Here is a 14,729-nt window from a genome sequence, read left to right as displayed (position 1 = left end):
TTGTGATATCTTACTTCATGTTTTGGGAATTAAAATGACCAGTAAGCCAAAATAGGAATTTCATCAAAAGTTGATTTCATTTTGGGAAATTTCTGTTTTTCTTATATGTATGTATTTTGAGTATTAATATTTGTATAATAAGACACAATGTTGAGCCCCACTCTTCTTTTCTCAATCTTTATATCCCACACAGAAGGTATCTCGATGATCCAACTTTTACTTTTATATTTTTTTTATTATGTTTTTAATGAGTTGAACTACTCTGTGTTGGTAGGATTTGAACCAAAGTCTCGAGTATTTACCAACTAATTAGCTGCTAGCACCTACAACATTTACTTCTATTGTATTTTCTCTTTTATTTTTTAAGGATACCCCAACTTTATTGCTTTTCATCTTCTACTTTTTTTTCTTGAGTACCCCTTCAATTTATTATCTTTTCTCAATCTTTTACACAATTTACCCCAAAGAGGATGCATGTACCATGGGAAATAGCAAACTCTATTGTTATATTAGATGTATTATGTTCATATTTCCATGAAATTCTGATATTAACCGTTCTTTTCTTCTTCTTCTTGCTATTTGGATGTAATCTTGTATTTTATTTAACATGTGAAAAAGCTAGCCTCTTTGAATTATTTAAGAATAAATGACTTCAACATCATATGTCATTCTATTACACACTTTATTGTCAATGTATTTATTGCGAGGTTACTAAGATTCCAAATCTTAATAGAGTTGCGATCCAAAATGATGCTTATTCCTATAGCAACGTTCGGTGTGTACAATGTCTACATGACACTTTTTGATTGGAGATTAAATACACTGGGGACTTGAAATCCAGATCTCTGAGGGTAGCTAAAAAGGGGGCTTGAACTCAAGATCTCTCCCTTTTGAAGGGAGGCTCTGGCCATTGCACTCAACCGATCACTACTTGTGGGTTGCCCACTCTTTTTTTTTTATACCTTTTTTCATGCATTTTGATTTATTTTGGACATTTTAGTTTTATGACTAAATACATTATGTTTTCTCAATACTTATGCTATTATTATTATTATTTTAATTCACAGGACCGATCTTTTTTATTTTTATTGGGTTCATCCAAGACATTTACTCCTACCATAACCCAATCGAAGTCTTTTTGCGGTGTGAATTAAAGAGATTGAAGAAGACTGCCTAATTGTTAGACATGTTGCTTTCACAAAACTTTTTAGCATGACAAATTAATGACTGCCTTATACAGCAAATGGTTGGTGATCATTTAGTTCCCAACCACCCATCAATATCATATTAATGTGGAAAAAACTTTGGTGATCTCCATAAAGACCGTCTGTATAAGAAATCAGCCCATTATAAAACTTCTAACCCATATAAGACAAACGTTGTCCCCTAATGTTGTCTGTCGAGCGGGACTATATATATATTAATAATAAAAATCGATGATCCACAATTCAAAACAACTTTTTATAAGGTTAATGGTTTTAGATTTGGCTATTTTTTGTGAAGATGATCCTCTCACCATAGTGATAATCCTCACAAAAAATCAATTCATTCTGAAACTTATAACCCATATAAGACAAAGGCATTGGCCCCTATGTGTGTGTGTGTGTGTGGTCTTGGATATATTGATTTTTTGTTATTTTGGTCCAAGGTTTTCAAAGAGTATATGGAGATTTTCTTTGAAGATTTTGTGGGTAATTGGAAAAGAGTATGTGGTATTGTTGATGAGTAGTCTCTTTTGTATTGATTCTCGCTTGGTTGGTCCTCTCCGCCCACCTCACTTCTCTAATGAATTTCTACTTATAAAAAAAATAAAATGTGTGTTAGCCAATGAATACCTTATAGTATACCTGTGATAGTGAGAAAGGCTTTTTTGGGTTGACCGTTTAGGTCTCCCAAGCCTCAGAACTTCAATTTCAAGTGAGGGCTGTGCTCCCGTTGCTTGTTTTACACCATCTAGTTTCCTTTATTTATAAATTTCATTTGCTCGCTTAGCAAAACAAAGTATGGGGAAGGGATGATTTCCTAGATTAATTCCATTAGCAAAACAAAATATGGGGAAGGGATGATTTCCTAGATTAATTCCATTAGCAAAAGAAAGAGGGCTGCTAATGCCTCCCTCCCCTCTTTTACATATTAACCTCTCATATCATTTATCACACCCCATATTAATGATTAAAACACACTCTTCAAATATTACAATGGTTCGGCTCAAATTATAATCCTTGATATAAAACATTATAACACTCATTCAAACAATTTCAGTTGTTGTTTACAATTATGGTTAAATACATATAAAATCCTAAACCACAAAAACATAGAAATTTAGCATTTAAAAGAAAAGAAAAGAAAAAATCAGGGCTGCTATTGGCACCCCAACTATTACTTATTCTCAACCAGTTACTTATTTTCTTTATTTTTTATTGGAGTGTGATAAGTAAAAGTTCGGGTGCCAATAACAGCTCTCAAAAGAGAGAAAATAAAAATAAAAGGTGCCATAGTAAAATATAAATTAAAACAGCCATCTACATCAACGGCAGATGAGTTACATCCAAAAAAGTTGGGTTGTCATAAATAAATGGTTGCATACATGCTAATAGAAAGTTTTCAAAAAACGAACATGTGTTATCGAGGTTACATTAATTATTTGTTCAAACTTCAAAGAATCCAAAGTATTTATATGTTAAAAACAGGAAGATTTACTTTCAAATATCAAGTAGAAGAAGAAGAATATACAATGGAGAGTGAGATCAAGAACTTTATAAAGGTATGGGTTTTGGTCATATGGGCACTATTCTATTGTTATTTCATAGTGTCAAAGATCCCAAAGGGAATACTCAGACTCCTCACTCTCCTTCCTATCTTCTACCTCTTCATCATCCTCCCACTCAATCTCCATTCATTCCATCTTGGATTTTTCACAGCTCTCTACATCACTTGGTTTGCTAACTTCAAACTCCTCCTCTTCTCTTTCAATCAGGGCCCTTTATCATCATCCAATCAACAAAAACCACTCCTCCACTTCATCTCCATTGCTTGTCTTCCCATCATAGTCAAAGAAAACCCATCTCTCCAGGTCCAACCACCTCATCAAAACATCAAACTAATCAAACAAAACCCATCACTTCAAAACACAAAAAGAATCTCTACAAAATCAGTTTTAAATGTGACTTTAAAAGTCCTACTTTTTCATCTATCGGTCTCTATCTATGACTACTTACAATACGTGGATACAAAGATATTCATCTTGGCTTTCTACTACCTCCAACTTTACCTTAACGTAGAGCTTGTATTCGCTCTGAGTGAATCACCGGTTCGAGCCATACTAGGCCTAGAACTCGAACCACAGTTCAACGAGCCATACCTCGCCACCTCACTTCAAGACTTTTGGAGTCGAAGGTGGAACCGAATTGCTTCCAACATCCTAAGATCCACCATATCTCATCCTATTCGGTCGGTCTCTACACCTATTTTTGGTAGGGTTTGGGCCCATTTAATAGGTGTATTGTTCGCGTTTACTGTGTCTGCGCTCATGCACGAGTTGTTATACTATTACATCACACGTGTGGAGCCTACGTGGGAAGTGACATTCTACTTTGTTCTTCATGGGATCTGTTATGTGTTGGAGCTCGAAACTAAGAGAGCATTAGCTGACAGGTGGCGGTTGCACCCTTGGGTTTCTATGTCTTTGACGGTTTTGTTCATTTCGATTACCAGTTTATGGCTTTTATTACCACAGATCTTGCGGAATGGTGCGTACGAGAGAGCAATCATAGAATACAAACTTGTTTTTTATTTTGTGGGAAAAATTGCAAAAGTTCCCCGTCTTTTGCTCTGTTGCAAATACTAAATGAATGAATTGATGGAGTATTATAAGGTGTACATTGTTGCACCAAATAAATTACAAAATTAGAATTACTGTGGGATTAGGATTATGATTTGGACGAGTATGTAATTCTATATGTATTTATTTATTTTGAAGACCTTATGTGTGTGGATTCGAGCTTGTGGGCTTTAATATTTGCTCTTTTAATCGATATTGTTTGAAACTTTAGCATTGCTTGGCATGCTGCAAATTATTTTCTTAAATCAATTTTACTAGTGGTGCTGGGTGGTTAGACAATAAAATAATTTGACGTGCAAAAAAATTGCATGGATTGATCACCTAAGTTCTTAAGAAATTTTAGAAAATGATTTGCGGCAAAAAAAATATTGTAAATCATTTGCAAAATTATTTGACTCTAACCTATGTGATATGCACCGCACGATCACATTAGTATCTGATTGAGAACAATCAAGTGCATTGGATCAAGGTAGTACTCGATCAGATGTGTTGGTTCATGATTTGTATCCAATCAAGGATGGTCAAATCCATTAGATCAAGTAGTGTCCAATCGAACGTGATCGGGGCCATTAGATCACTTAAAAGCTTTGCATCACCAGTTTTCTATTTTTTTTTTTTTTAGGGTTCTAGATTAAATATAATTGTACATAATTCAATTTAACAACTTAAGTGTAGGCTATTATATATCCTGAAAGCAATTCTTTTGAGACCCATCATATACTTGTGGTTTTAACTAGTAGGGAAGAAAATTGTCTAAAAAAGATTGAATCTTGATTTGAGCCATGAAGTCTCGATCTCAACATTTCCTTCATCGAATTCTTCCAATTCCTTACGCAATATCCAATAAAGATATGTGTTAACTTAGAAAACAGATATGCCAAGATAAAAAGTAAACGTTGATAATTACTGACCTTATCTACCCTCTTACCATCTTAGATAACTCCCCTTTGTTTGGAGAGAGGTTATGCTATTAATAAGAATAAGTGTTGAAGAGGACATGATAGCGATAAAACCCTCAAATGTTTCAACCTACTTAAAATTGCATCGACCCATTTTCACTAAATAGTACAGAGGGGTCTGATTGATAAATGGTGGGGGTCATTGTCTAATTTAGGTGTAAGAATCAAAAATAACTCCAAAATAGATCCAAATCGATCCACCGATAAGAAAAATGGGTAAGGGGTCATATTACAGGTTTCAGAAGATGTTAGGCATTGAACTCGTTCGATCGAGATGATCGGTCTCTACTACAATCCAAAAAATTATCCGACAGTCAACATACTCAGACTAAAATCAAACTAAGGTCTCTAATCATCATCAATTTATATTGGATTTGTTAAACGAATTTTACGACTAAAATTTCCCCAATCATTATATGATTCCTTGAATTTCGCACAAAAGATGAAAACTTTGAAAAAAGCCTAATTTCATCCCATATTCTAAAATTCATGTGACGATATTTGTCAATTGAAAATCCACATATGCAAATTTTTCCAAATAAAAAAAAATATGAATTTGTAAAAAAATTTCAAATTAGAAAATTATGACTATGAAATTTCTAAATTGGCAATTTATGAAGTTTTCAAATTAGGAATATGAAATTTCTCAAATTAAAAATTTATAAATATAAAATTTTCAAAATAGAAAATTATCAAATATATATATATATATAATTTTTGAATTAAAAAATCATAAATTTTCATAAACATTAGATTTCTAAATAAGAAAAATGCAAAAACTCCCAAATTAAAAATTACAAAAAAAAACGTGAAATTTCTAAATTAGATATTTATGAATATGAATTTTTCCAAAATAAAAAATTATGAATTTCTTGATTAGTAAGTTTCAAAAATGAATTTTGCAAAGTAGAAATTATGAATATGAAACTTTCCAAATTAGGTAATTATGAAATCCGACAACTCAACAAATCAATAAAATTCAATATTACACAAAACCACCTACAAAAATATCAAAATTAGCAAAAAATAAAATAAAATCATGTAAAATTGTCAAATCAAAAAAATATAAATATACATGAATCTCAATATTAGCAAAAAATAAAAATCATATAAAATTATCAAATTAGAAAAATTATGAACATGCATGAATCTCAAATTAGCAAAAATCAAATTCATGTAAAATTATCAAATCAAGAAAATTATGAACATGTTAACAAATTCATGAATTGGAGATTTATACATGTCAAATTTCTAAGTTAGAAACATTTTGAACACATAGCAAATCAGTAAACCGAGAATTCATACACATAAAATTTTCGAATCAAAACGTTTGGAACACATGGCAAATCAATGAATAAAAAATTCATGTATATGTGCAAAAATTTTGATTCAAAATTCATATATACGAGCGAAATTTTTGAATCTAAACGTAATGAACACATGGCAAATCAATGAATCAAAAACTCATGTATATATGCAAAGTTCTTGAATCGAAAAAAATTTATGGACACGTGTCAAATCAATGAATCAAAATTCATGTATACATGTAGAATTCTAGAATTCAAAAAGTTAAGAATACGTGACAAATCTATTAATCAAGAACTCAAGTATACATGTAAAATTTTGGAATCCAAAAAGTTAAGAATACATGATAACGTTACGAACACATTAACGAAGGTCGGACAATCATCCATACAAAATAAAAACGAGAAAATGAGGAGAAAGAAAAATAAGAAAATAAACAAAAAGGAAAACCAAACTTACCTATATGATAGAATGGTGGCTGCGATGCATTCCTTCCGGTGCAACTCGAATCGATGAAGAGAATGAATTGATATGAATGCAACTCCAAATATTACCAAAATCATCATAATGATTAAAGAATTTTTTGAGAAGATTGGGTGATAAAAATGATATTTTTAGAAAAAAGAATAAAAATTATTCAAAAATTGATGACTCAAGAGTGTACGTGTCAAGGTTAATTAAATCGATTAAGGAATTTAGCAAATTAATTATAATCTTAATGAATCGGTTCAAACCTCTATAACCATATGACTACTTAGCCAAATCCGAACCCTTTTACATGCATTCAATGAAAAAATCTAAAATTTGCATAGTTATGGTCCCACTCTATATTTTGTGAGTTGAACCTTGATTTGAACTCTCAAATCAGTAGAGGTATATTTTCAATCATGAAAATCAGATTATATATAAAGTCACATGCGGTAAAAAAAATCAGATTTTTAAAACGTGGATCCATCAACCCATGTAAAGAAAGAATATTATGTTTTCTTCGAAGACATAAATACATTGATCATAACCAACATCAAGAAATAATAAATCAAAAAAATAGATGCGTTCATGTCCCCATGAACATGAGCATTGAACTGATAATAATAAATATTCCTCCTATAAAGAGTCTAAATTCAATGATCAATATCTTCCACCATGACCTGTTATAAACATGTAATCAATGACATTAGTAAAATAATAAAAAAATAAACAAGATCCCACCTTTATACTCTAAAGTGGCTACTGTCACTACGTGAAAATCCCAAATTTATATAAAAGAATTTGTTGGGCGTGGCCCGTCGAATTTAAAAACCCAAAATCCGCGGCCCATGAACCACGATTTCACTATCGGTTGATCACTCTCACTCACTCTCTCTCTCACTGTTTCTATTTCTTTCGGCCTCTCTCACTGATTCTCTTTCTCTCTGCCTCTCTCATCGATCGATGGACTTCTCATGGTCTCTTTCTCTCACAGTCATCGATCGATCGATCGATCTTTCACAGTCCATCGCTTTCTCACAGTGATTCTCTCGATCGATCGACCTCATTTTTTCATTCGCTCTCTCTCTCGATCGACCTCTCCATCGATCGATTGATCTCTCTATCTCTCTCTCACAGTCTCTTTCTCGATTGATCTCTCTTTCGATCTGTCTCCCTCAATAGATCTCATCTCCCACTCTATTTGATCGATCGATCTCCTAGATCTGATCCCCGTTCTCTCTGTATCTCATCGAAAACAGGTACAACATCTCTCTCTATCTCGTTTTGTACCAAGGAAACCCTAGATCTAGATCTAATCCACAGCATCTCTCACTATCTCATAACAGGTCTTTGTATTAATTTTTGTTTGTTTGTTGAATTTTAGGTTTTTTTGTTGTTGTGGCAGATGTTACACTTTAGCTATGTGTTAATTCTAATCAGACATTGTTGACACATTTTATTCTACATGTTGGGATTTGCATTTGTTACTCAAGTTGAGTTCAGATTAAATCTACAGTATAGAAATCATAATTTCTTTAAATAGAATTTTTGGTGGCGACAGTTGTTATAAATCAATATTTGATTTGTAGATTTTTTTTTCTCTTTTAAATCCTAATGAGTAGAAAGCCTCAAACTTTACTAACCTGTATGATACATGGTTTGAGTTTATTATTTATATTCCATCTATGTGCTTTGCTGTTGTAATTTAAAATTTCTGTAAAAAAAAAAAAAAACATGGCATCATGTAGGTTAGTAAAGTTAATTATGTTTAAAAACTAACACAATAGAATTTTATATTGTGTTGTATTGTTGTTTATGTAATTGATAAAAAATGCCACATAGATTTGTATGTTAGCTACGTAGAGGATTTTTTTTTAAATATATATCTTGGAAATTATTCAGTATTTTTTGAAGGATAAATAAGATTGATATTAAATTTCACATTATAGAATGCCGAGATGAAAGAATCCATTTGAGGAGTACTTGATTGATGAAGAAGGGAAGACTAGGCTTAAATTTTGTCAGGAGACCTTTTTTTTTTTTTTTTTGCGGATATGCCCCTTCACCACAAACGGACTATTGGGTTAAGTCATAGGTTGGGAGACTCGATCTCACGACCTTAGGGAACACACCCAGGTTGTTGAACCATTGCTCTACCACACGGATGGTATAAGAGACATTTGGGTGTTGATTCTTCAGGTATCATTTCAAAGATTGATTCAGGGTTGTTTGTTATTTGGGGTTTCAACGAATTTCGTACTTCGGGCACTCCATATATTTTCTCTAAATGGTGGAGATCAAAATTGTCCATTTTGAATGCAGAAGTGGCTGATAAAAATCGTTCATCTGATGGGCAATCCACCTACTCGATTCTATTCATGTGGACTGTAAATTTTGATTTCATCACGTCTACACATTACGCCTATGAATGACAGTTGTGTCATTGAAGTAATTCTGCCTTGACTCTAGCTCCGACCTATGTTTTGATTAGTAATTTTCATACATAAATTTTATTATCATTCTCGTTGCATTATTTATTTTCTTTTTTATCGTCCCTTTATTGTGATTTTTGACTTTCTATTTCCCAAGGTTCTTCCTTGTTTTTGTCTTCTTTGAAGTATTATTGATTAAACATTTTCTTGATTACTGTACTTGAAAGAGAGAAGAAATGAATGCTTTCAAAGCATGTGTGCCAATCGCATGGAGTCCCCATCTCTATATAACCTTGGTGAGGGGTATTCCAAGTACCAGAAGGCTTCATAGACGGACCCTAGAGGCCATGCGACTCCGCAAATGCAATTGAACCTTCATGAGATGGAACACACCTACTATCAGGGGGATGCTCCAACAGGTCCTAAAATAATTTGCAATTGTTACATCTTTATCTCTGTCTTGAAAATTTTCGTCTTGTTTTGATGTCTTTTTTATTTTTGTTTTGACTTCATAGGCAAAGAGGTTAGTCGTGGTTGAGACAGAAGAGATGTTTCAGGCCCGTAAACAGAAAGAGACAACCCACTGAGCTCTACACCCCCCAGTGGTTGTAAACCATCACCCAGCCCCTACAAACAATTCTGCTTAAGATATTCTTCAGACGTATGCTTTTCCACTTATTCTTTCATATGGTATTTAGTGCTCATAAATAAGGTCTTTATTAGGTGTTTCTATCTCATAACAATTAGATCGAATATCTTCTTGTAATCCCATGGTTTTTTGTTAGGGGTGTGGTCTCAATTATTAGATGTGTGAAATTACTTGTCTATGGTATGCTATATGTAGGTTGACTGACTGATTGACTAGTTTGAATTTTTTTGATCTTTTAAAAATGTGCTTAATTTAATGAATTGTAGTATCAGTTCATCACTTAATATGTTATCTATTTGGGCAATCATTTTACTTTGGAGGAGTGAAACCATAAGATAAGTAGCCAAGCATTCCAGGTGATAATGATAGAACTTTCTCTTTTCTCTTTTTTTAATATTTAATTTACCTAAAGTTAGTCAACAATATATTTAGTCAATTTCATCTGTTCTTTTGTTTATTCTCTATTTCTATTTTTCTCCCAATGCAGAACATTATCTTCCGCTTATTCTAGTCTTAGGAGTGGTTTATTTTTTGTTAGAGTAGTTGTTATTCTAAGAGTCTTTTTTTTGTTGAGACATTAAAATTTGGAGAGTTGGAAGTATGATACCATGGATGTCAATTTAGTTTTAATTTGATTTTGATGAGTTTCCAGTTTTAAAAGTTCATGTTCGTGAGGCTTATGCCTTACTTCTCAAGGCTTTGGCTTTAGTTAATGGAAGCCCTAACAAGTTGTATCATGTTAGAAGCAGGAGCATTACCTGAAAACTAGAAACTGAATTATTTTATGACCTTGAAGCCAGAGTGGGAGTGGCATGGCGGATATAAGATTCCTGCTACTCTTGCTTGGCTTGTGAAGTTCCTTAGCACACACCCCTCAGCATTTAAAAACATAAATACATCACCATTGAGAAGGCTGAAATGACATTTATGACACAACTAATAGTTTTTGCACCCATCTGCATGTACGGTCCTAATGTAACAGATACGAGTCCATTGCACATTAGCAAACTTGATTTTGGAGATCCATTTTGGAGGCATGAGATGCACTGTAGGTTAGCAATTGTGCCTAATGAAGAGAACAAATTAGTACTAAAGTTTTGGCACCACAAACTCGTTGATCTAAGTGAAAAATGTAGCGACCTTAAACTATGGGTAAGTGAATCAAATGGTGACCCAGTTATAAAACCAGCATATGGACTTGGATAATTTGCAGTTACTAAAATTCTTTGCTAAGCACAAACAGATGGCATAATGTCTTGTGTATTGAAAATAAATTGCAGTTACTAAAATTCTTTGCTAAGCACAAACAGATTGCATAATGTCTTGTTTATTGAAAATAAAGTCAAGTCCAAACACTTAAACCGCTCATAAATTTTCCCCACCTAACCAATCATTCTTTTTATTTTCAATACTTTGGTAATATCAACTTAGCACAAAACATTCGTTACCGCAAATTTCTGTTATAATTTACAGTGGTAATAGTTACATTTCATCAAATAAATGTGGTAGAATTGGAGAAACCGAAAAGGAAAATGTCCTACATTTCCCTATCAAGAAAATCACTCTTCTCAAATGACTAGAGTCTCGCTCAATGGGAATTTCCTCTTCAAACACTAACGCTTCTTTTGTTAATAAAAAACTTGACCCTATATTCGGTGCTTGAAAGAGGGTAATTTAAATGCTTAAATCAAAAAAGAAAACAAAGAAACTCCTTTTGAAAACTATAAAACAAAAATAAAAAAATCGGATTTAGAGTCACAATCCAGAATGGTGTTCTGTTCCTATTAGCAACATGTGGTTTCTACATTTTTGGTTGGAGACTAAAAACGTTTGCCTGCGTGGTTTCACACGCGCACACACACACACACACACACACACACATATTAATAAGTATTGACTTCCTATTAACATGTTGGTTCCACGTATTTTTCTTTCCAGCATTTCATGATATAAATCAGCAAACTTTAGAGGCAAAGCCTTCTGGAAACTGTGCAGTTTCTTTTCAACAAAGTTCAGGTGTTTCTGTGGTTGGTGGCAGTTTTTCCAAAACACTTGACCATGGTAGTGATAATGCATATGAGACATCTGAGCTTGGGACACCAAGGCAATAATTAAAAAAACAATTTAAGTCTCCACTTCTCTGTTTCTAGGTCCTAGCCTTATAAGTTTTAGTTCACAATAGAATTGATGTGCTTCAATGTGTGTTGCAAATGTTGATTAGCATTTCAAATTTTCATATTGACTTTAGGATGGATTGTCCACTATCCAAACATTTGCTAATGATCCAAGTAAATAAAGGAGGTATGTTTGCTCAACTTTTCAGTCTTAACTTTTGATCTATGCAGTCTTTGTAGAGTGTTGTTTTCAAGGAGGTATGGTTTTTTTTATTATCAAGAATCCTTTTTTCTTTTTCTCTTATACTTTTTTTCACGTTGACACGTGTGTAGACACACACACACACATGCACGCACAAACCATATTGTTAGTTATGCAACATTATTTATTGTGCAGAGGGTTCAGTCCAACCTCTTTCATGGAGCACACGACTCAAGATAGCCATAGGTGCAGCTCGAGGCCTAGCATTCTTGCACGCTTCTGAAAAGAAAATTATCCATAGGGACTTCAAGTCGTCCAATATCTTACTCGACGAGGTAAATTTACTAAATTATCACAGAATTTGATATTAAAAGAAAAAAGTGTGTTTAATGCAATTAAATGTGCTTGTATTTTCTTTCTTTTGTAGTATTTTCATGCAAAACTATCGGATTTTGGTTTGGCAAAAGATGGCCCATTGCCTGGTGACACACATGTGACAACACATGTAAATGGCACATATGGGTATGCAGCTCCTGAATATATTGCTACAAGTAAAAAAATATCTTGGCTCCTCCTCTGATCCCATACTACATAGCCATTCGACAGTCACCCCCGCCTAGCGGTTTGATGTACAAGGGCCCGAATCGTGTTTTTCAAATCAATAAGTAAAGTTGCCCACATGTCACGGTCGTGCTCATTGGAATAACCATGACACAGTTTCCAGGCCCCAGACATGTGAATGTGTGGATCTACACAACAAAATCAGTTAGGGCTGTCAATGGGTGGGTTAGGACTTGGTTGAGTCCTAACCCAAACCTAAAGAGGTAGTTACCTACTAAACATAGGTCCACCGAGCTCAAATCCAATCCCAATGGGCCACAGTTAGGCTGATCGGATTTAATTTTTGATTTAATGCATTTGAGTCATCTGAATTGGTGTGCATGCCCACAAAAGAAGAGTTAAAAATACTTGATAATGAATGAATAACAAATGTGCCCAAACTGAATAGGTCATTTATATGTGAAGAGTGATGTATATGGTTTTGGAGTAGTGTTGCTGGATATGCTAACAGGCCAACGAGCAATTGACACAAACCGCCCAAGTGGGCACCATAATTTGGTGGAGTGGTACTTTTCAAAAAAAAAATTTGGTGGAGTGGTTAAAGCCATCTCTATCGGAGCGAAGAAAGCTTTCTAATATAATAGATCCACGGCTCAATGGTCAGTATGCTGTCAAAGGAGCAGTACAAGCAGCTCAACTCACTCTCAAATGCCTAGGGACGGATCCAAGAAACTGTCCATCGATGAAAGACGCTGTGGAAGCTTTGGAACTATTGCAAGCCATCAAGGAAAAGTCCAAGGAATCCCAAAACGGTTGCTTATTGGTGCCCAATTGCTTTGAATTGTAGAGCTTATTGGTGCCCAATTGCTTCTATTAGAGCTTGTTTAATAATGGAATTTCAATATATAATATGAATTTTGAGTTGTTTAGCTTAATTTGAAATTTGTTTTATGATTTTTCTTTTGTTTTTTTTTTTATTTTTCTGATTTTATTTTTATTATTTTGTTTATTGTGATTGGTGAATTAGAGAATCGTGCTATTGTTTGTTAAATCTCCAAATTCAACGGTCATACTCTATGGAATTTTTTTTGTTTTTTTTTAAGCTCATTCTCCAATAATTTGATAGTCTAGGGCCGTCAAAAAAAAAAATTCTACAAGAAAATATTTGATGGGCATATTTGACGGGCTAAGACTGTCAAATATGGGCTTTTTTCACATAGTGTGTGTGATTCTCTTAGAGGAAGAGCAATGATCGAGTATTCAACTCCTTATTGCACTTATAATAAATCAAAGCTTAGAGAGAAATAATTTGGGAAAGGGAGAGTGATTGAAAACAGCAAGGAAAATTGAATCAATAAATAGTGAAGAGGCTAAAAGAGGGGTTGTAATGGGGCATGAAGAAAAACGGTGGAGAGTATGTTGAGGTGTGGCTGCTATGCAAAGAAAATGACGTGGGATATGGAACTGCTACAGATACGTTCTCTACTCCATCTGTTTTTTTTACTCTTCGTTGGATCGTCCAACCTCTTGTTGGCGTGTATGTGTGAAAATGGTCGAGAGGGAGTCGCATGAGAGATTATTAAAGAGTGATAGGGAGAGACAGAGTAGGAGAGAAGGAGAGAGAGAGTATAGAGACGTGTGGAGAGGGTAGAACTTCTCCAAAATTTGGACCTGAACGGTTTTTTTTTTTTTTTTTTAATTCTTAAAGAAATAATGGTGGGACCCTATCCCTACCAATTTCGGCCAAACCAAATTTCCAATAATCCCTTTCTTTTGTTTGATTCTTAAGTTTAAGATTTGATTTGCGGGCCCCACAGGAACCTCCATGGCATGTTAACATTTACTTACAACACACCAATCCTCTTAATACAAAGAATCCTATAATTTGATGTGTCACTAATAAAAAGTGGTATGTTAGTAGTAGCCCTCTTATTTGGTTGTTAAGTTTATTTATTTTTTTTATAATTTCAAATTTGTTAAGAATTTTTTTTAATTTTATTTGTTTTTAATGTTTTAAATTGTTTATGTAGTATACTATTTTAAGTACCTTAAATTTTGTTAATTAGTTAAAATTATTCATCCATTTTGGTTATTGATTAATTTTTAATTATTAGTTAAACCTTTTTAGCTTTTATTTTTTAAATTTTAATTTGTTCAATTTTCTTAATTTTCTTTGATTATTCGATATATTTAATGTT

At 33.4% G+C, this 14,729-nt stretch overlaps 1 protein-coding gene and 1 pseudogene across 6 annotated transcripts; both read left to right on the top strand.

Moving 5' to 3' along the window:
- Window positions 1-1,497: 1,497 nt before the first annotated feature.
- LOC147390142 (putative long-chain-alcohol O-fatty-acyltransferase 5 pseudogene) lies at window positions 1,498-4,016 on the top strand (annotated as a pseudogene).
- A 3,393-nt stretch (window positions 4,017-7,409) lies between these two features.
- Window positions 7,410-13,625, top strand: LOC147390141 (putative serine/threonine-protein kinase PIX13). 6 transcript variants are annotated; one of them, XR_015182916.1, is made up of 7 exons: window positions 7,410-7,832; window positions 8,523-9,424; window positions 9,521-10,010; window positions 11,593-12,026; window positions 12,166-12,305; window positions 12,398-12,521; window positions 12,980-13,625. XR_015182916.1 is itself a non-coding variant. In XM_086458856.1 (7 exons), the coding sequence occupies exons 4-7, from the start codon at window positions 11,904-11,906 to the stop codon at window positions 13,165-13,167; spliced, it is 504 nt and encodes a 167-aa protein (XP_086314982.1). In that variant the 5' UTR covers window positions 7,429-7,832; window positions 8,523-9,424; window positions 9,521-9,666; window position 11,903; the 3' UTR covers window positions 13,168-13,605. The 6 variants fall into 6 exon arrangements, 2 of the variants coding, with proteins under 2 accessions (XP_086314982.1, XP_086314981.1); XM_086458856.1 differs by having other exon boundaries at window positions 7,429-7,832; window positions 9,521-9,666; window positions 11,903-11,955; window positions 12,980-13,605; XM_086458855.1 differs by having other exon boundaries at window positions 7,429-7,832; window positions 9,521-9,666; window positions 11,593-11,955; window positions 12,980-13,605.
- Window positions 13,626-14,729: the final 1,104 nt, after the last annotated feature.

This window comes from Akebia trifoliata, chromosome 11, assembly GCF_017979445.1.
Source record: "Akebia trifoliata isolate Shusen 1 chromosome 11, ASM1797944v1, whole genome shotgun sequence".
NCBI lineage: Eukaryota > Viridiplantae > Streptophyta > Magnoliopsida > Ranunculales > Lardizabalaceae > Akebia > Akebia trifoliata.
The sequence above is the reverse complement of the archived record's forward strand: the minus strand, read 5'-3'. Positions and strand labels throughout refer to the sequence as shown.